General features: G+C 62.0%; 3 protein-coding genes across 5 annotated transcripts in view; all 3 read right to left on the bottom strand.

Moving 5' to 3' along the window:
- Window positions 1-3: 3 nt before the first annotated feature.
- Window positions 4-6,839, bottom strand: LOC127547028 (spidroin-2-like). The gene is made up of 12 exons (XM_051973883.1): window positions 6,826-6,839; window positions 6,547-6,656; window positions 6,226-6,438; window positions 5,699-6,100; window positions 5,299-5,574; window positions 4,709-5,236; window positions 4,348-4,497; window positions 4,066-4,285; window positions 3,865-3,950; window positions 3,444-3,593; window positions 3,020-3,169; window positions 4-158 (listed from the first exon to the last, which is right to left on the bottom strand). Exons 1-12 carry the CDS (start codon window positions 6,837-6,839, stop codon window positions 4-6), a joined length of 2,454 nt encoding a protein of 817 aa, XP_051829843.1.
- A 3,384-nt stretch (window positions 6,840-10,223) lies between these two features.
- Window positions 10,224-12,767, bottom strand: LOC127547026 (basic salivary proline-rich protein 2-like). Its single transcript, XM_051973882.1, has 5 exons — window positions 12,482-12,767; window positions 11,949-12,147; window positions 11,310-11,625; window positions 11,187-11,268; window positions 10,224-10,312 (listed from the first exon to the last, which is right to left on the bottom strand). Exons 1-5 carry the CDS (start codon window positions 12,765-12,767, stop codon window positions 10,224-10,226), a joined length of 972 nt encoding a protein of 323 aa, XP_051829842.1.
- A 693-nt stretch (window positions 12,768-13,460) lies between these two features.
- INPP5A (inositol polyphosphate-5-phosphatase A) overlaps window positions 13,461-19,145 on the bottom strand; it is a 166,466-nt gene continuing 160,781 nt past the window's right edge. For 2 of the 3 annotated variants that reach the window (XM_051982792.1, XM_051982795.1), the window contains exons 13-16: window positions 17,250-17,361; window positions 14,286-14,354; window positions 13,686-13,722; window positions 13,476-13,548 (exon numbers count right to left, since the gene is read on the bottom strand). In XM_051982792.1, the coding sequence (XP_051838752.1) occupies window positions 13,499-13,548; window positions 13,686-13,722; window positions 14,286-14,354; window positions 17,250-17,361 (268 nt within the window). In that variant the 3' untranslated portion in view covers window positions 13,476-13,498. Of the gene's footprint in view, window positions 13,549-13,634; window positions 13,723-14,285; window positions 14,355-17,249; window positions 17,362-19,145 lie in introns of all 3 variants that reach the window. The other variant, XM_051982793.1, reaches the window with a different exon arrangement.

Here is a 19,145-nt window from a genome sequence, read left to right as displayed (position 1 = left end):
TAGTCACTCCCCTGTGTCTGTCGGGTGCAGGGGCCCAGCCTCCTGGAGGGGTTCCCCGCTGTGTGCCTCTGCGATCCAGGCTCCATCCTTGACGCAGACCTGATTCAGAAGCCGACAAACCAAAGGAGAGAGGAGAGAGAGAAGGAAACCCCGAGAGACTGAGGAGACATACAGACAGACAGGTTGACAGAGACAGGCAGACAGACAGGCTGACAGGCTGACAGACTGAGACAGACAGGGAAACAGAAAGCCTGACAGAGAGACAGGCTGACAGACAGAGAGAGACAGGCAGACAGACAGGCTGACAGACAAACTGAGACAGACAGGTAAACAGAAAGCCTGACAGAGAGACAGACAGGCTGACAGATAGAGAGAGACAGGCAGACAGGCTGACAGACTGACAGACAGACAGGTAAACAGAAAGCCTGACAGAGAGACAGACAGACTGACAGACAGAGACAGGCAGACAGACAGACAGAGACAAGTAAACAGAAAGCCTGACAGAGAGACAGACAGACAGAGACAAGTAAACAGAAAGCCTGACAGAGAGACAGACAGACAGGCTGACAGACAGAGAGAGAGACAGGCAGACAGATAGGCTGACAGACTGACAGATAAACAGAAAGCCTGACAGAGAGACAGACAGGCTGACAGGCTGACAGAGAAAGACAGGCAGAGAGACAGGCTGACAGACAGGTAAACAGAAAGCCTGACAGAGACAGACAGGCTGACAGACAGAGAGAGACAGGCAGACAGACAGGCTGACAGACAGAGACAGGCAGACAGACAGACTGACAGACAAGTAAACAGAAAGCCTAACAGAGAGACAGACAGGCTGACAGAGAGAGACAGGCAGAGAGACAGGCTGACAGACAGGTAAACAGAAAGGCTGACAGACAGAGAGAGACAGGCAGACAGACAGGCTGACAGGCTGACAGACAGACTGACAGACAGACAGGTAAACAGAAAGCCTGACAGAGAGACAGACAGACGGACAGACAGAGACAGGCAGGCAGACAGACTGACAGACAAGTAAACAGAAAGCCTGACAGAGAGACAGACAGACAGGCTGACAGACAGAGAGAGACAGGCAGACAGACAGGTAAACAGAAAGCCTGACAGAGAGACAGACAGGCTGACAGACAGACAGGCTGACAGAGAGAGACAGGCTGACAGACAGGCTGATAGACAGAGAAAGAGAGACAGGCAGACAGACTGACAGACAGACAGGCAGACAGGTAGACAGCAAGATAGGCAGACAGAGAGGCAGAGGAGACAGGCAGACCGACAAACACTCAAGCAGACAGGTAGACAGACAGACAGGCAGACAGACAGACAGAAAGACAGATTGACAGAGACAGGCTGACAGAGACACAGGCAGGCAGACAGGCAGTTAGACAGCAAGATAGGCAGGCAGAAAGACAGGCAAACAGACAGAGAAACCAATAGGCAGATGACAACAAACCGTCGGAAATCCCCCCATATAAGAACGCAGAGTCAGAACCAGAAAGAAGGAGGTCCTGCTGCCCCTCGAGCCCTCCTCGGCGCATGTCACTAGGCTCCCTCAGACTGGGCAGCGGGCGACCCCACGGGTCTTGCCACAGCTTCCTGGACCTCTCTCCCCAGCCTTCCCCTGCTCCCCAGGAGTCTGTGCAGGGCGCCCGCTCCGTAGTGCGCCAGGCTGGCGGCCTGAGGGGCCCTGCGCTGGGCAGACTCGGTCTAGGAGGAATCTGAGGGAAGGTGGGACATCTCCCGTCCGCCCTTGCGGCCCGTGGAGGCCAATCCCAGCCGGGACCGAGCCCAGAGCTGGGCCTTCAGGTGCTCTTTTCGAAGGCGCCTCCTCTAACCAGCCTTTCCCCAGCGTCAGGCTCCTCGGTCCTGCCCTCCCTAGAGTTCCTTACTCCCCACCCCATCCCCCCTGCTGCGGGCCCCAGAGTTCGGGGTTCCCCGCCCCCTCCCCCCAGACTCTGTTCTCTCTCCAGTTCCCTGGCATCTGCAAGGGGAGACCGAGGGTTTTGAGGTCGGATGCTTAACTCCCTTTGGCCCCCACAGCCCCCCCATCCCCTCCTGGACCAGCCCCTCCCTCCCTTCTCCAAGCTTTCACTGGACTTCTCTCCGGCTCCTCCCAACGCCCCTTCCCAAGCAGCCACCGGGAAGCGCCTGGAGGCATCCTTGGGCAGCTCGGCCGGCAGAGCAGGGGAGGGAGGGGCAGCCGACGGGGAGTTCCTCCCCCCCAATCGGAAGCCCCTGCAGGTCGCTGCCCAGGTGGAGGGAGGCCATGCTCTCTGCCCCAGCCCCTCCCCCCCAACACTCCTGACCCAGCCGGCATCGTGGCCTTCTGCAGACAGCCCCCCTCCCCACCACAGCCCGCCGGCCGGGAAAGGAGGGTCCTCCCCTGAAAGGGCCCCGCCTGTCTGTCCCTGGGCTGCCCCTTGCCCACCTGTGCCATGGGGGCAGGGAGAGCCCGTGTCCTGCCAGTGCTTCCCTCCCCACCCCTGCTTCCGGGCTGCTCCAGACTGCCTGTGAGGTCAGTGCCCGGCGGGCAAGGGCCCATCTTCTGGGCTTTAACCCCCGGCCCCAGCAGCCCTTCCTGGCCTTCTCACCCAAGCCTGCCTTTTCCCGAGCAGGGCTACTACCTGGAGAGGGGGGAGGGGTGCTCCCCAGGAAGGCCCAGAGCGCTCCCCTGAGCTGGCCTCTGACACAGAAGGACATTTCAAAGGACAGACAGCTCCCCTCCCCCACTCCAGTGAAAGGAAGAGTCCCATCGGATTCCCTGCATTGTGAGGGAGCCTCAGCTTGGCAGCAGTTCCCAGAAGGCGGAGCTTTCCAGAACGGGGTTAGTTGGACTTCTCTGTGTGACCTCTGGAGAGTCCAATCTTTGGGGGGAGGGCTCCGGCTTGGAGGCCCCAGCAGCTCCGCAAGGCCCCTTTCTCTCCCTATCCCAGGTTTCTTTGTAGATTTCCCCTGACTAGCTCGGAGACTAGGGCGGCAGGCCCACCAGGACTGGGGTCTACCTCACCTTCATCACTCACTAGCTCGGAGACTAGGGCGGCAGGCCCATCAGGACTGGGGTCTGCCTCCCCTTCCCCACTGACTAGCTCGGAGACTAGGGCAGCAGGCCCATCAGGACTGGGGTCTGCCTCCCCTTCCCCACTGACTAGCTCGGAGACTAGGGCAGCAGGCCCACCAGGACTGGGACAGCAGGCCCACCAGGACTGGGGTCTGCCTCCCCTTCCCCACTGACTAGCTCGGAGACTAGGGCAGCAGGCCCACCAGGACTGGGGTCTGCCTCCCCTTCCCCACTGACTAGCTCGGAGACTAGGGCAGCAGGCCCACCAGGACTGGGGTCTGCCTCCCCTTCCCCACTGACTAGCTCAGAGACTAGGGCAGCAGGCCCATCAGGACTGGGACAGCAGGCCCACTAGGACTGGGGTCTACCTCACCTTCATCACTCACTAGCTCGGAGACTAGGGCAGCAGGCCCATCAGGACTGGGGTCTGCCTCACCTTCATCACTCACTAGCTCGGAGACTAGGGCAGCAGGCCCATCAGGACTGGGGTCTGCCTCCCCTTCCCCACTGACTAGCTCAGAGACTAGGGCAGCAGGCCCACCAGGACTGGACAGCAGGCCCACCAGGACTGGGATCTGCCTCCCCTTCCCCACTGACTAGCTCGGAGACTAGGGCGGCAGGCCCACCAGGACTGGGATCTGCCTCCCCTTCCCCACTGACTAGCTCGGAGACTAGGGCAGCAGGCCCATCAGGACTGGACAGCAGGCCCACTAGGACTGGGGTCTACCTCACCTTCATCACTCACTAGCTCGGAGACTAGGGCAGCAGGCCCACAGGACTGGGGTCTGCCTCACCTTCATCACTCACTAGCTCGGAGACTAGGGCGGCAGGCCCACCAGGACTGGGGTCTGCCTCACCTTCCCCACTGACTAGCTCGAGACTAGGGCGGCAGGCCCATCAGGACTGGGGTCTGCCTCCCCTTCCCCACTGACTAGCTCGGAGACTAGGGCAGCAGGCCCATCAGGACTGGGGTCTGCCTCCCCTTCCCCACTGACTAGCTCGAGACTAGGGCAGCAGGCCCACCAGGACTGGACAGCAGCCCACCAGGACTGGGATCTGCCTCCCCTTCCCCACTGACTAGCTCGGAGACTAGGGCGGCAGGCCCACCAGGACTGGGATCTGCCTCCCCTTCCCCACTGACTAGCTCGGAGACTAGGGCGGCAGGCCCACCAGGACTGGGGTCTGCCTCCCCTTCCCCACTGACTAGCTCGGAGACTAGGGCAGCAGGCCCATCAGGACTGGGACAGCAGGCCCACTAGGACTGGGGTCTACCTCACCTTCATCACTCACTAGCTCGGAGACTAGGGCAGCAGGCCCATCAGGACTGGGGTCTGCCTCACCTTCATCACTCACTAGCTCGGAGACTAGGGCAGCAGGCCCATCAGGACTGGGGTCTGCCTCCCCTTCCCCACTGACTAGCTCGGAGACTAGGGCAGCAGGCCCACCAGGACTGGGACAGCAGGCCCACCAGGACTGGGATCTGCCTCCCCTTCCCCACTGACTAGCTCGGAGACTAGGGCGGCAGGCCCACCAGGACTGGGATCTGCCTCCCCTTCCCCACTGACTAGCTCGGAGACTAGGGCAGCAGGCCCATCAGGACTGGGACAGCAGGCCCACTAGGACTGGGGTCTACCTCACCTTCATCACTCACTAGCTCGGAGACTAGGGCAGCAGGCCCATCAGGACTGGGGTCTGCCTCACCTTCATCACTCACTAGCTCGGAGACTAGGGCAGCAGGCCCATCAGGACTGGGGTCTGCCTCCCCTTCCCCACTGACTAGCTCGGAGACTAGGACAGCAGGCCCACCAGGACTGGGGTCTGCCTCACCTTCCCCATTCACTAGCTCGGAGACTAGGGAGGCAGGCCCACCAGGACTGGGGTCTGCCTCCCCTTCCCCACTGACTAGCTCAGAGACTAGGGCGGCAGGCCCATCAGGACTGGGGTCTGCCTCACCTTCATCACTCACTAGCTCGGAGACTAGGGCAGCAGGCCCATCAGGACTGGGGTCTGCCTCCCCTTCCCCACTGACTAGCTCGGAGACTAGGGCAGCAGGCCCACCAGGACTGGGGTCTGCCTCCCCTTCCCCACTGACTAGCTCGGAGACTAGGGCAGCAGGCCCACCAGGACTGGGGTCTGCCTCCCCTTCCCCACTGACTAGCTCAGAGACTAGGGCGGCAGGCCCACCAGGACTGGGACAGCAGGCCCACCAGGACTGGGGTCTGCCTCACCTTCATCACTCACTAGCTCGGAGACTAGGGCGGCAGGCCCATCAGGACTGGGGTCTGCCTCCCCTTCCCCACTGACTAGCTCGGAGACTAGGGCGGCAGGCCCATCAGGACTGGGGTTTGCCTCCCCTTCCCCACTGACTAGTTTGGAGACTAGGGCGGCAGGCCCACCAGGACTGGGGTCTGCCTCCCCTTCCCCACTGACTAGCTCGGAGACTAGGGCGGCAGGCCCACCAGGACTGGGGTCTGCCTCACCTTCATCACTCACTAGCTCGGAGACTAGGGCGGCAGGCCATCAGGACTGGGACAGCAGGCCCACCAGGACTGGGGTCTGCCTCCCCTTCCCCACTGACTAGCTCGGAGACTAGGGCGGCAGGCCCACCAGGACTGGGGTCTGCCTCACCTTCATCACTCACTAGCTCGGAGACTAGGGCGGCAGGCCCATCAGGACTGGGGTCTGCCTCACCTTCATCACTCACTAGCTCGGAGACTAGGGCGGCAGGCCCACCAGGACTGGGGTCTGCCTCACCTTCGTCACTCACTAGCTCGGAGACTAGGGCGGCAGGCCCACCAGGACTGGGGTCTGCCTCCCCTTCCCCACTGACTAGCTCAGAGACTAGGGCGGCAGGCCCATCAGGACTGGGGTTTGCCTCCCCTTCCCCACTGACTAGTTTGGAGACTAGGGCGGCAGGCCCACCAGGACTGGGGTCTGCCTCCCCTTCCCCACTGACTAGCTCGGAGACTAGGGCGGCAGGCCCACCAGGACTGGGGTCTGCCTCACCTTCATCACTCACTAGCTCGGAGACTAGGGCGGCAGGCCCATCAGGACTGGGACAGCAGGCCCACCAGGACTGGGGTCTGCCTCCCCTTCCCCACTGACTAGCTCGGAGACTAGGGCGGCAGGCCCACCAGGACTGGGGTCTGCCTCACCTTCATCACTCACTAGCTCGGAGACTAGGGCGGCAGACCCATCAGGACTGGGGTCTGCCTCACCTTCATCACTCACTAGCTCGGAGACTAGGGCAGCAGGCCCATCAGGACTGGGGTCTGCCTCCCCTTCCCCACTGACTAGCTCGGAGACTAGGGCAGCAGGCCCATCAGGACTGGGGTCTGCCTCACCTTCATCACTCACTAGCTCAGAGACTAGGGCGGCAGGCCCATCAGGACTGGGGCGGCAGGCCCATCAGGACTGGGACAGCAGGCCCATCAGGACTGGGACAGCAGGCCCATCAGGACTGGGGTCTGCCTCACCTTCATCACTCACTAGCTCAGAGACTAGGGCAGCAGGCCCATCAGGACTGGGGTCTGCCTCCCCTTCCCCACTGACTAGCTCGGAGACTAGGGCAGCAGGCCCATCAGGACTGGGACAGCAGGCCCATCAGGACTGGGACAGCAGGCCCATCAGGACTGGGGTCTGCCTCCCCTTCACCTCTGGGCAAGTCCAGAAAAGCTCTGAGAAAAGCCCAGCATCGGCTGTGGGGCCCGACTGAGTTCTTATTCAGTCACGGCCAATGGGGTGAAGGGACTTGCCCGAGGTCCCGCATGCATTGCCAGCTTTGAACTCCATTGGCACCTGCTTGGCAGCCTGCCTGTCCTTGAGTCTGGGAGAACTCATCCTCCTGAGTTCAAAACTGCCCTGGATCCTTAGGAGTTGGGTGACTGGGCAAGTTTGCCTCAGTTTCCTTGTCTGGGAAGGAAACGCAACCACTCCAATATCTTTGCCCAAAAAGCCCCCAAACCCACCTGGGTCAGAGGCAGACGTGACTGACCACAACAATGACTTCCCGAGTCCAGGCGCCGCGCTTGGGCCCAGTCACTGGGGGCAGGAGCAGAAGTCGGCTCCGGTCCCTCGGGAACGTGAAGGAAGCCCCATCCGGAGGCAGCCACGCCTGGCGCCCGCTCCCTCTGCCACCAGCTGCCCGTGCTCGGGGGCTGCCAAGGAAGGAAGAGCCGTGGCTTAGCTTCCCCAAACGTAAAAGGGGAATGGTGGCTGTGGTCCCTAACTCCCACGGTGGCTGGGAGGACCCGGGCCAGGTTTCACAAGGGTTTCTCCTCCCTTTCCCTCTCCAGCCGACATTAATGTTAACTTGAGAGCTCATCAATTAGATTCTCCACACCGTTAGGGAGCATTGACTGTGTCCGGGGACCTGCTGCCCGCAGGGAACCGAACGATTACCGGAGGTGGGGGCGGTGAGCTTTGGGGGCCACCAGACGACCCGTCCTTCAAATCCACATTGTCCGAGTGCGTTGGTGACGAATTCTAACTTATTTTGTCAAGAGCCTTTGGGACATACATAAGCCGAGGGAGAGAGGGCAAGAATTGGGGGGGGGGGTTCCTCCCCCAAGGCCCCCAAAGATCCCTGGGGGAAAGGGCTCGGGCTGTGATGGGCAGATTCCCACAAGACAAAGAGGCCTCGGGCCCTTGGCTGGAAGGTCATCCCTGACAAACGCGACTCACCCCAGAAGGACCACCACTGTCCGCTAGTTTACCTCTTGATGGCCTAGTTTTCCAGCTGGGATTCTCCGGCCTAGCCTAACAACTGGGCCCGAGACCTGGGCCAGCTGGCATTCGTTGCCCCCACTCCCCTGCCCGTGCCCCATTCGCCCACCCCCTCAAGGGGAACTCCGAGGCCCGCGTCCGATTTGCCAAGGGTTTGATCCACCCGTGGGCCGTCTCGCTGGAGCCTCTTGAACCTGCTACAGACAAGTGAAGCGAGGTTCGAGGGAACATGTGGCTGCCCCAGTCACGGGGAGGCAGGATTAGGTGCAGGCTGCCCGCTGCCCGTGCAGCTCATTTGGCTGAGGTTTGTTGACAGGGTCTGGGGGGGAGGTAAGGGGAAGGGATAGGGGTTTGTGGGAGGGGCCCGGCTTGTACCAGGGGTAAGGGGCGGGCCTGGCTCAGAGTCCCAAGATGGGAGAGAGGCTTGTACTTCCCCAAACCCAGCTCACAAGGGGAAGGGGGAGGGCTGTCTGAGCAGATGGCCAAATCCAGGTGATTTTCTATGCTTTCCAACAGGAAGAGCAAAGGGACAAGATTTAAAAAAAATAACTTCCTTTCTTTCCTCACTTAAAGGGCCCCAGCCTTAGAGCATATCACTTTGTAGCATCAGGCTAGTTCATAGGAAGGGAACCTTGGGGATCAGGGGGGCCGGGAATCAGGAGAGCGGGAATCGGGGGCTGGGAATCAGGGGGGCCGGGAATCAGGGGAGCCAGGAATCAGGGGGGTGGGAATCAGGGGGCTGGGAATCAGGAGAGCCAGGAATCAGGGGGCTGGGAATCAGGGGGCAGGGAATCAGGGGGCAGGGAATCAGGGGAGCCAGGAATCAGGGGGGCCGGGAATCAAGGGGACTGGGAATCAGGGGGCTGGGAATCAGGAGAGCCAGGAATCAGGGGGTTGGGAATCAGGGGGCTGGGAATCAGGAGAGCCAGGAATCAGGGGGGCCGGGAATCAGGGGGGTGGGAATCAGGGGGGCTGGGTACCCGTTCACTTGCACGACTGGGGACCAGTCTCCCAACCTCCAAGGGCCTCCTGTCCGTCAGTTTGGGGGTGATGGACCTGAGGGTCCCTAGCCACGCTTAGAAGCCTCTGCCCATGTGATGTGGGACATGGGGTACCCCGGCCCCAGCCGCCCCAGCCGGGGGGCCGCTTGTGGGCCGCTCGGTTCCAACGTGGTGGTGGAAACGCCCCATCTTACAGCTGCTGCTGGTTGCTCCGGGGGGGCTGCGTTTACGCACCGAGCCCACGGACGACTTCCCGGATCGCTCTGGGTTTGATGCCTTTGGAATACGGGGGGCGCCTCCTCAGCCTGAAGCCCAACCCCGTGCTCCGGACAAGGACCCGAGGCCGAGGAGCCGGTTCTGGGGATCTCCCCGCCCATGTCCGGTGGCAGCCTGGCTTCTGGAGGCCGCACTGAGCACGGGCGCCAAGCGGGGCCCAGGGGGGAGGAGAGAGGAGGGGGAAGCGCTGAGGAGTCCAGGCCCCGCGCTTGGGCCCAGTCACTGGGGGCAGGAGCAGAAGTCGGCTCCGGTCCCTCGGGAACGTGAAGGAAGCCCCATCCGGAGGCAGCCACGCCTGGCGCCCGCTCCCTCTGCCACCAGCTGCCCGTGCTCGGGGGCTGCCAAGGAAGGAAGAGCCGTGGCTTAGCTTCCCCAAACGTAAAAGGGGAATGGTGGCTGTGGTCCCTAACTCCCACGGTGGCTGGGAGGACCCGGGCCAGGTTTCACAAGGGTTTCTCCTCCCTTTCCCTCTCCAGCCGACATTAATGTTAACTTGAGAGCTCATCAATTAGATTCTCCACACCGTTAGGGAGCATTGACTGTGTCCGGGGACCTGCTGCCCGCAGGGAACCGAACGATTACCGGAGGTGGGGGGGGTGAGCTTTGGGGGCCACCAGACGACCCGTCTTTCAAATCCACGTTGTCCGAGTGCGTTGGTGACGAATTCTAACTTATTTTGTCGAGAGCCTCCGGGACATACATAAGCCGAGGGAGAGAGGGCAAGAATTGGGGGGGGGGGTTCCTCCCCCAAGGCCCCCAAAGATCCCTGGGGGAAAGGGCTCGGGCTGTGATGGGCAGATTCCCACAAGACAAAGAGGCCTCGGGCCCTTGGCTGGAAGGTCATCCCTGACAAACGCGACTCACCCCAGAAGGACCACCACTGTCCGCTAGTTTACCTCTTGATGGCCTAGTTTTCCAGCTGGGATTCTCCGGCCTAGCCTAACAACTGGGCCCGAGACCTGGGCCAGGCTGGCATTCGTTGCCCCCACTCCCCTGCCCGTGCCCCATTCGCCCACCCCCTCAAGGGGAACTCCGAGGCCCGCGTCCGATTTGCCAAGGGTTTGATCCACCCGTGGGCCGTCTCGCTGGAGCCTCTCGAACCTGCTGCAGACAAGTGAAGCGAGGTTCGAGGGAACATGTGGCTGCCCCAGTCACGGGGAGGCAGGATTAGGTGCAGGCTGCCCGTTGCCCGCTGCCCGCTGCCCGTGCAGCTCATTTGGCTGAGGTTTGTTGACAGGGTCTGGGGGGGAGGTAAGGGGAAGGGATAGGGGTTTGTGGGAGGGGCCCGGCTTGTACCAGGGGTAAGGGGCGGGCCTGGCTCAGAGTCCCAAGATGGGAGAGAGGCTTGTACTTCCCCAAACCCAGCTCACAAGGGGAAGGGGGAGGGCTGTCTGAGCAGATGGCCAAATCCAGGTGATTTTCTATGCTTTCCAACAGGAAGAGCAAAGGGACAAGATTTAAAAAAAATAACTTCCTTTCTTTCCTCACTTAAAGGGCCCCAGCCTTAGAGCATATCACTTTGTAGCATCAGGCTAGTTCATAGGAAGGGAACCTTGGGGATCAGGGGGGCGGGAATCAGGAGAGCGGGAATCGGGGGCTGGGAATCAGGGGGGCCGGGAATCAGGGGAGCCAGGAATCAGGGGGGTGGGAATCAGGGGGCTGGGAATCAGGAGAGCCAGGAATCAGGGGGCTGGGAATCAGGGGGCAGGGAATCAGGGGGCAGGGAATCAGGGGAGCCAGGAATCAGGGGGGCCGGGAATCAAGGGGACTGGGAATCAGGGGGCTGGGAATCAGGAGAGCCAGGAATCAGGGGGTTGGGAATCAGGGGGCTGGGAATCAGGAGAGCCAGGAATCAGGGGGGCCGGGAATCAGGGGGGTGGGAATCAGGGGGCTGGGTACCCGTTCACTTGCACGACTGGGGACCAGTCTCCCAACCTCCAAGGGCCTCCTGTCCGTCAGTTTGGGGGTGATGGACCTGAGGGTCCCTAGCCACGCTTAGAAGCCTCTGCCCATGTGATGTGGGACATGGGGTACCCCGGCCCCAGCCGCCCCAGCCGGGGGGCCGCTCGTGGGCTGATTGGTTCCAACGTGGTGGTGGAAATGCCCCATCTTACAGCTGCTGCTGGTTGCTCCGGGGGGGCTGCGTTTACGCACCGAGCCCACGGACGACTTCCCGGATCGCTCTGGGTTTGATGCCTTTGGAATACGGGGGGCGCCTCCTCAGCCTGAAGCCCAACCCCGTGCTCCGGACGAGGACCCGAGGCCGAGGAGCCGGTTCTGGGGATCTCCCCGCCCATGTCCGGTGGCAGCCTGGCTTCTGGAGGCCGCACTGAGCACGGGCGCCAAGCGGGGCCCAGGGGGGAGGAGAGAGGAGGGGGAAGCGCTGAGGAGTCCAGGCCCCCTCTCTGGACGGTCGGTCCCGTCAGCACTCGACGGAACCGGGCCCGTCCGTCGCCGATCATCCGCGGCCCAGCCTGGCTAAGCTCGGAGGGACTCGCTTCCAAGTGCGGGCCCCGGGCGGGGCTCTCGGCCAGAGCAGCTTGTACTCCATGGCTGGGGGGCCACAGACAGCACAGGGAGAGGACTCGGGCTTGCAAAATCGGGTGGCGATCAGGGAGCAGACCCCGGAGATGTGTCCCCCCCTCTGAAGGGGCCGGGGGACGCCCCCACCCAGGAGACAAAGCTGAGAAATTCGGAAACAGAAATCCGATTCCCTCGAGTGCTCCAAGGCCGAGTCAAAGTAATGGGCGATTCTGCCCCAAGTGGGTTTGTGCTTCCTTGTGAGCACCCTGGGGTCCTGCCAGCGCCCTCCAAATCAGGGGTTTGGGGCAGGGGAATTGGGGCTTGGGAAGTGGTGGGCAGGCCCTGGGCTCCACCCGGGGCTGCTGGGATCGAAGGAGGGAAAGGCCTCGGGCCCCATGGCTACGGCCGCCCAGGCCTCCAAGGCTCTCTCCCCGGGCCCCAGCCGTCCCCCAACGTCACAATCGGGGCCCTGGGCCCAGCCCGGCCATAAACAGGGCAGATCGACGCTGCTCTTTAACTGAGGCGAGCCGCCGACTGCTCCCAATGGGCCTCCTGGGAAAGCGGCAAAACAAAACACGGAGAAACACCGTCACCAAGATCAGTTTTATTGCTCGAGAACAGAGTTCTCATTTCTCAAGGCCTTCCAAGTTATTTCACAAGTGACATTCACGATCAAGAGAATGACCCGCGCTGAGGCCGAGCGCGCCCGGGGCAGAGCCGCCGCCCAGCCCCCGGGGCAGACCGGCTCGTAGTGATTTATGCCCCGTCCGGCGCCTGCCGGGCGCCCTCACCCAGTCCGTGAACTCTGTAGTGTTCTAAATGCAATCGATAAAACCCACGCTTGTGTTTCGCCAACAGACTCGCTAATCGCCTTTTAATGTTGTACCGAGCTTGGGGGGCGGGGGGCTGGGGGAGAGCTCTGGCGACAGAAGGTGAGCTCGTGGGCGGGGGGCGCGGGCCGGGGGCCCCACCCGCAGGGAGAAGCGTTTCTGTGGGAAGCAGAGGGGCCGCTCTGATTTCTCCGGGGTTGCCTCTCGCGTCACCGAGACCACTTGGCACCAAGGACAGGGGACCCGGGACCCCCCGGCCCCGCCGTCGCCGCTCCTCCGGAGTCGGGCTGGGGGAGGGGCCCTCCTTGGCCACCCGGGGCGCGGGGGATCACGGGGCTTCATCTAAAGGTTCTGGCGGCTGGTACGCAGGGGACTGACTAACCCTCGGGCTCCACCAGGAGCGGCTTCCGCCTCGCTCGGGCGTTCAGACTGGAAAGTATAGTTAGCATAGGTTTTGGTAAGATTTATAAATTATCTTTAAAAAGTATATATATTTATATATATTTATATATATATATAAAAATGGAAAGCAGCTGCAGTGTGATTCAAAAAACCATGGACCATGGCAGTAGAGTAAATGACATGAAACGGGGGGAACACGAGGCCTAGGGGTCAAAATCACAACGGGGCGACGACGGACTACCTAAGGCGGGGCCGAGGACGCGCCGTCGCTAAGTATTGCTATCTATCTACACGGTCCGGGGGACGGGCTCGCCGCCGGGCTCGGGGAGGCGGGAGCAGCGTCCCCGCGTGGGCCACGACCGGCGAGCTCTACGGGGCAGACTACTTCTGCCGGCTATTAGCGTTTTGGCAACAGGACCGTGACTGCCTCGGAAGCGCCACGTTTCTACTCGACGTCACAGGAACATACAAGACAGTGAGGTATGTGAGGCTCTCCGTGGACGGGGCCCTGGTGCGGAAGCAGAGTGTATGGCCAGCAGTGTACAAAGGTGGCACTCAGGACTGGTTTATCAATACAGCTGTTAAATATAATGGGTTTCAGTATACTGCTTATCCCTTCCTCCTCCTCCTCCTCTCCTCCTCCTCCTCCTCCTCCTCCTCCTCCTGGCAGGTTACAAGGCAGTCTCCCGAAAGATCTTCTCGGTCCGCTGGCATCTTCTCCCTGGCGGAAGGAGCAGGCGTTAGCGGGGGGCCGGCCCGGGACAAAGGCTGCAGCGCAAAGGGGAACGGTAATAAAGGCATATTTACCGACACGTCACTGCACGACACAACACTTGTGCATATGTGCACTGGGTTTACCTGCCCCGGGAGTGATGCGAAAGGACAGGAACACCGGCTGCCGTCGGGGAACAAGAAGAAGCTCGTTAGGGCCGGGGCCGCCGTGCTGCATCCCCCAGCTCCCCTTCCCTCCCGTCCCGGGCCCCCCTCGGATCCCGCGGGCGGCTGCCCGTCACCCGGCCTCTGGAGGGGAAGGGACCGGCCTCTTCTGTAGCAAAGGGCCATCGCCACATGCAAAGGGAGGAACCCCCAACTTCAGAGTTCCCAGGGAATTCCCCGATAATGGGAGAGAAGGTTCCAATGCAATCTCCCTCATCTGCCCCCGACGCGCTGCCCAGAGAGAACCCGTTAACGCGGCAGGCGCCGCTTCTGGTCGGGGACAGAGGGGGGAGCTGGCCCCGCCCGCCCGTCTCCCTGCTTCGGGCCTGCTCCCACTGGGCCTCGGCCGGGAGCTCGGGGCCTAACACTGTCAGCGAGGGGACCCAGGAACCCGAGAAGGCAGCGCCTTCGCATTGGGGGAAACGGGCACATCCCCCGTGCCCCTCCCCCCGCTCCCGGGGCCCACGAGCTAAGAGGTGGGAGCGGAACGCGAGCTGCCTTCTGGGGGGCCGTCTTAAATACCTTGTGATCCCCCATGCAGACATTGGGCCCGATGTTGTCATATGTCACAATCTTCTCGTCGTTTTCAGACTAGGAAAAGGCAAAAGGGGAGAGGGGGAGGTGAGTCTGGGGGAGGGGACGCTAGGATGGCAGTCACAGGGACGGCGGCTGAGGTCGCCGAGAGCCCCCGGGGCCCCCGCCAAGAGCTGCGGAACGGGGCTGGCGCTCCTGAGGACCGCTCCCCCCAGAAAGGCCCGGAGCACCCCACTCGCCTCCCCCTCTGGAAGGGGCCCGGACGTCTCCCTCCCGTGGCCGGGGGACCCGCTCTCCCCAGCCAAAGGCTTTGTTTGTGTCCCTGCGGCCACTGCCGGTCACCTAACAGGAGCTTCAGAAAGGAAGCGAAACCCACAGCGAACGCGGGCACAATTATTCCCCCGTGAAGAACCAGGTCCACCTGCCTCGTTCCAATCAACATACGGGGGCTTTAATATAAAATGAGAGCCCCCTGGGCCCCGGGCCGGGAGGAGAGCCCCCCAGGTCTGGAGGAGAGGCCCCTGGGCCCGGGCCGGGATGCAATCTTAGGACCGACCAGCAAAAGATTCCGGACTTACCTTATAGAATAGTTAAAGTGATTTTCAAAACCTCATTTCGAGGTGTGAATGGGCACTGGAGAATGCTGGGTCAGCCTTTCGTCTCTGGGCTCGGGTTCTGAGGTGTTTGGGGACCCACGAGCCTGAGCCTGGCCCCGAGAGTGCAAGGGAGCTCGGGCAGAACCAGGGCTGCAGCTGCTTCTGGGGGGTCCCTGACAGGCCCGGCCCCTCCCATGCCCTTAACCAGCTGCCTTCAGCATCCCCTCCACAGAGCTCCTGCCTGCCGGGAGCTGTGGGCCGTGCGAGGCCCCCCTCACACAAACATGATGTGTGTGGCTGAGGAGCCTGGGGAGGGTCTGAGCCACAGGGGGGTCCGGGGAGGGTCCGAGCCACAGAGGGGTCCGGGGAGGGTCCGAGCCACTGCAGAGCCTGGGGAGGGTCCGAGCCACAGGGGGGTCCGGGGCGGGTCCGAGCCACTGCAGAGCCTGGGGAGGGTCCGAGCCGCAGCAGGCCTGGGGATTGGCCGGGCCCGGCAGCCCCAGCACATCTGATTCCAAAGCCTGCTTAGACAAACCGGCCGCTCCCGTGGGGGTTTTGTTTCCTTCCCCTCCCGGCTGGCGAGGCCCCGACTCGTGTAATTGAGGCGCCTCATCTTTTTGTCATTTTCTCTGATCGGAGCCTGACGGCAGCCGGAGCCGCTCCCGCTGCACAAAGCAATTTGTCCCCGTTAATTACATCTGGGGAGGCCCGAAGCTCCGGAATCGGGGGGACGTCCCGGGCCCGCCTGGGCGGGAGCCGATGCCAACGGCAGCTTCCACGAGGGCCGGTTAGAAGCGAACTCCATTTGAGGCGGGCGTGCGCCGAAGGTCAGGGCTCCTCGACGTGCCCCGGGGGGGCCGACCTTCCGCGGGGGACGCTTGGGCGCCTTCCACCGCAAGTGGGGAAACATCCGTCAAAAGCAACTTGATAATTCGGCGCGGCAGCCGAGGGGGCGCATTTCCGACTGCATAATCTTTCGACAGATAAACAAATCACGGCGGCGGCGGCGGCCACGCCAGTGAGCATTCATTACCGCGCGCTCTCAGGCATCGCGCCGCTCCCGCGCGCCGGGCAACCTTTGCTGTGTTAGGGCTCAGGAAGCAGAAGCAGAACGCAACATGATGGCGAGGTAACCGAGCGTGCGATGATCGATGAGGGCCCGTGTCGGTACAATCTGTAACGCCTGGTGCACGTGGGCGCGGGGAGGGGGCGGCGCCCGCGCTCGGGCTAATTGGAGCAGAGCGGCCCCTCCCGTCCTTGGCCGAGGGCTGGAACTCGGGGCCAGTGGGGGCCGGCTCTGCGCTTCCCGAGGCGCCCCCGGCTCCGCCAGCAGGGGAGGGTCCGGGGCCCCGGGAGGAAGCCGCAGCGGCGCGCTCCAGCACGGCTCCTGGAAAGCGTCTGCTCCTGCCGGTGTCGGGCCGCTCTGTCCGTGACGAATCGAGGCATTTAATTAGGATTTTCTCAAGGCAGGCGCTGACAAAACCAATCCAGGTATTGATTGTCTGGGAGGGCCGCGCGACAAACATTTCCCTCCAGGTTAAAGCGGGGCCGGCCCAGCCCTGGGCAGGGAGCGGGAGAGCGGGGCATTTCCCAGAATCCACTGCACTCAATCACCGGGTCATTTTCTCCAAATGACGCTTTATTTGAAGAAAGTCCTTAGCCCACCGACGACTCGTTTGCGAGTTTGGGATTAGAGCTGGAGGCTCTGGGCGTGGCCCTTGCCCGGAGCAAGGAGAGGGAGCGAGGGACAGACAGACAGACAGCGGCCGCCGCTCCCTCGTCTGCTCCTCGGGGACAGCGTGCTACAGAGGGGGAAACCGAGGCACAAACCGGAGGATGACGGCCACGGTCCCCCGGGCTGTCGGAGGCAGGGGCGGGATTCTCTTCTTCCCTGTTCTCCAGATGAGGAGGGAGGGGCCCAGGCCCCCCCTGCAGCGGCTGACAGACCCTGCCCCAAATGCAGGCCAGCCTGGGGCTCCTGCTCCCAAAGCCTACCCCCGAGGCACAGCAGAGAGCAGAGGGAGCAAGGGCCCTGACGCCCCGCGGGAGGTGCCCAGGCCCTGCAGCCCCTGCCAGCCCCGAGGAGCCTCCCCGGCCCATTTGGAAACTTCCCATCCATCCAGACTCGGCTCCAAACCCTGGGAAGCCCCGGACCCAAAATGGGCGCCGGGCGACACCGGCCTGGCTCCCGGAGAGATGGGACCGGAGCCGGCCAGCTGGGCCAGGCAGGGGGAGGGCTCCCAGGCCCCCACCGAGGGAGGGGGGCGAGTGGGGGGGCTGTAAGTGTGCATGTGTGTGCTCCTGCCAGGCCGTGCAGGCCCCGCCCCCTTCCCCCAGGAGGCCCCGGGACACTCACTCTCAGGATCAGCTCCTTGGCTGATGGGGACATGAGGATCCGGTCGCACCAGGCCGGACACCGGGTGTTCATGTACTGCTTCCCTTGGCTCGAGTCTTCACTGTACGGGTAACTGGAGGGAGATGAGAGAGCGTGGTCACCATGGAGCCTCTGCCCCCCCCAGGTCCCCTTAGGGCTGATCCCCCCCTCTCCGCCTCTGCCCCCCCCAGGCCCCCTTAGGGCCGCTCCCCTCCCCCTCCGCCTCTGCCCCGGTGCTCCCCAGGCGCCCACAGCTTCCTCCTCCTCGGGCTCACTCCTGCCCAATCCCAGCCTCCCATTAAGCAGATCCTGTCTCCTGTCAGGCGGCCTCAGCAACACTTTGACTCAGTGGACTTTTACTAAGCACCTGCTGTGTACCAGGCCCTGCGAATGTGAAGTACTAGGCCCTGCCCTCAGGGAGAGAAGAGCTAAGCTGAAGGAGGCTGGGGGTGAGGGGGTGGGGGGCGCCCGGTCCAGTCGGAGGCAGCCCGGAGCCAGGACCCGTGGTCTGAGCAGGATGTGGCCAAGGGCCGGACGGGCCGGCGTGGATGCTCGGACCGGGCGGAAGGTGGCCTCCCTGAGCGGCCCCGAGGTGGAGGGGCAATCCGGCAGCTCCGCGGGAACCCCAAGGGGGAAACCAAGAGCAGGAGCCGTGGGTCACAGCAGCATCCCTGAAACGTGGGGATGTCCTCGCGCAAGCTTGTGGGAGGTACGACTCGCACCCAGGACCTGCACTCCTACATGTACACAGCACTGAGGGCCTGCCTCGGTGTCAGAACCTGGCGAATGCTTAAGAAGGTCCATTTACTAACCCATCCATGCATCCTTCCTTCCTTCCTTCTCTCTCTATCTATTCATCCAGCCTTCCCTCCATCCCTCCTTTCCTTCCATCCATTCTTCCATCCTTCCTTTCCTCCCTTTATCCATCCATCCTTTGTTCTCCCCCCTCTCCTTCCATTCATCCATATTTCTTTCCTTTCCTTCTTCCTTCCCTCCCTCCCTCTTTTCCTCCATTCATCTGTCCATCCTTCCCTTCTTTCTCGTCCTCTATCCTTCTTCCCTCTCTCCTTCCCCTCCTCCATCTATCTATTCTTCCTTCCTTCCCCTTCCTCCCTCCCTTCATCCTTCCTTTCTCCTCCCCTTCCTTCCATTCTTCTTTTCCTTCCTTTCCTCCCTCCCTTCCTCTTTTCCCTTTGCTTTTTCCATTCTTCTTTCCCTTTCTCCCTTCCTCTCTTCCTTCATTCCTTCCCTCCCTCCTTCCTTTCCCCTTCCCTTCTTTCATTCTTTCCTTTCTCCCTCCCTCCATCCATTCTTCCGACATTCTTCCTTCCATCCCTCCTTCCATTCTTTTCTCCCTCCCTCCATTCATTCTTCCTTCCTTCCTTCTTCCTTCCCTCTCTCCTTCCTTTCCCCTTCCCTCCTTCCATTCTTTTCTCCCTCCCTCCCTCCATCCATTCTTCCTTCCTTTTCTCTTCCTTCCTTCCTTCTTCCTTTCCCCTTCCCTCCTTCCATTCTTTTCTCTCTCCCTCCCTTCCTCCATTCATTCTTCCTTCCTTCCTTCTTCCTTCCCTCCCTCCTTCTTTTCCCCTTCCCTCCTTCCATTCTTTTCTCCCTCCCTTCCTCCCTCCATCCATTCTTCCTACATTCATTCTTCCTTCCTTTTTTTCCTTCCTTCCTTCTTCCTTCCCTCCCTCCTTTCCTCCCTTCTTCCTTGACCTTGTAACTGCTTTTGATTCTGCTTACTGTCCCCCCTTCTGTGCTCTCTTCTTGGGGATTCTCGGGGCCCTGCCCCCTCCCGCTTCTCCCACCTTTTTGGCTGCTCCCCCATCTTCTTTGTGGGCTCGTTATCCATCTGTGGCCGCTCACTGTGGCTGTTCC

Source organism: Antechinus flavipes, chromosome 2 (assembly GCF_016432865.1).
Source record: "Antechinus flavipes isolate AdamAnt ecotype Samford, QLD, Australia chromosome 2, AdamAnt_v2, whole genome shotgun sequence".
In the NCBI taxonomy this organism is placed as follows: Eukaryota; Metazoa; Chordata; class Mammalia; order Dasyuromorphia; family Dasyuridae; genus Antechinus; species Antechinus flavipes.
The sequence above is the reverse complement of the archived record's forward strand: the minus strand, read 5'-3'. Positions and strand labels throughout refer to the sequence as shown.

Bases quoted from the DNA above. Each gene is read 5' to 3' on its own strand.
- LOC127547026 (XM_051973882.1), bottom strand. From the start codon at position 12,767: ATGAAGCCCCGTGATCCCCCGCGCCCCGGGTGGCCAAGGAGGGCCCCT. The intron at 12,148-12,481 runs GTACAACATTAA...CCGCTTTCCCAG, and splicing joins CCCCCCGCCCCCCAAGCTCG to GAGGCCCATTGGGAGCAGTC. The intron at 11,269-11,309 runs GTTGGGCTTCAG...CGTATTCCAAAG, and splicing joins GTCCTCGTCCGGAGCACGGG to GCATCAAACCCAGAGCGATC.
- LOC127547028 (XM_051973883.1), bottom strand. The intron at 4,498-4,708 runs GTGAGGTAGACC...CTGCTGCCCTAG, and splicing joins CGAGCTAGTGAGTGATGAAG to TCTCCGAGCTAGTCAGTGGG. The intron at 3,951-4,065 runs GTCAGTGGGGAA...CTGCCGCCCTAG, and splicing joins GCTGCCCTAGTCTCGAGCTA to TCTCGAGCTAGTCAGTGGGG.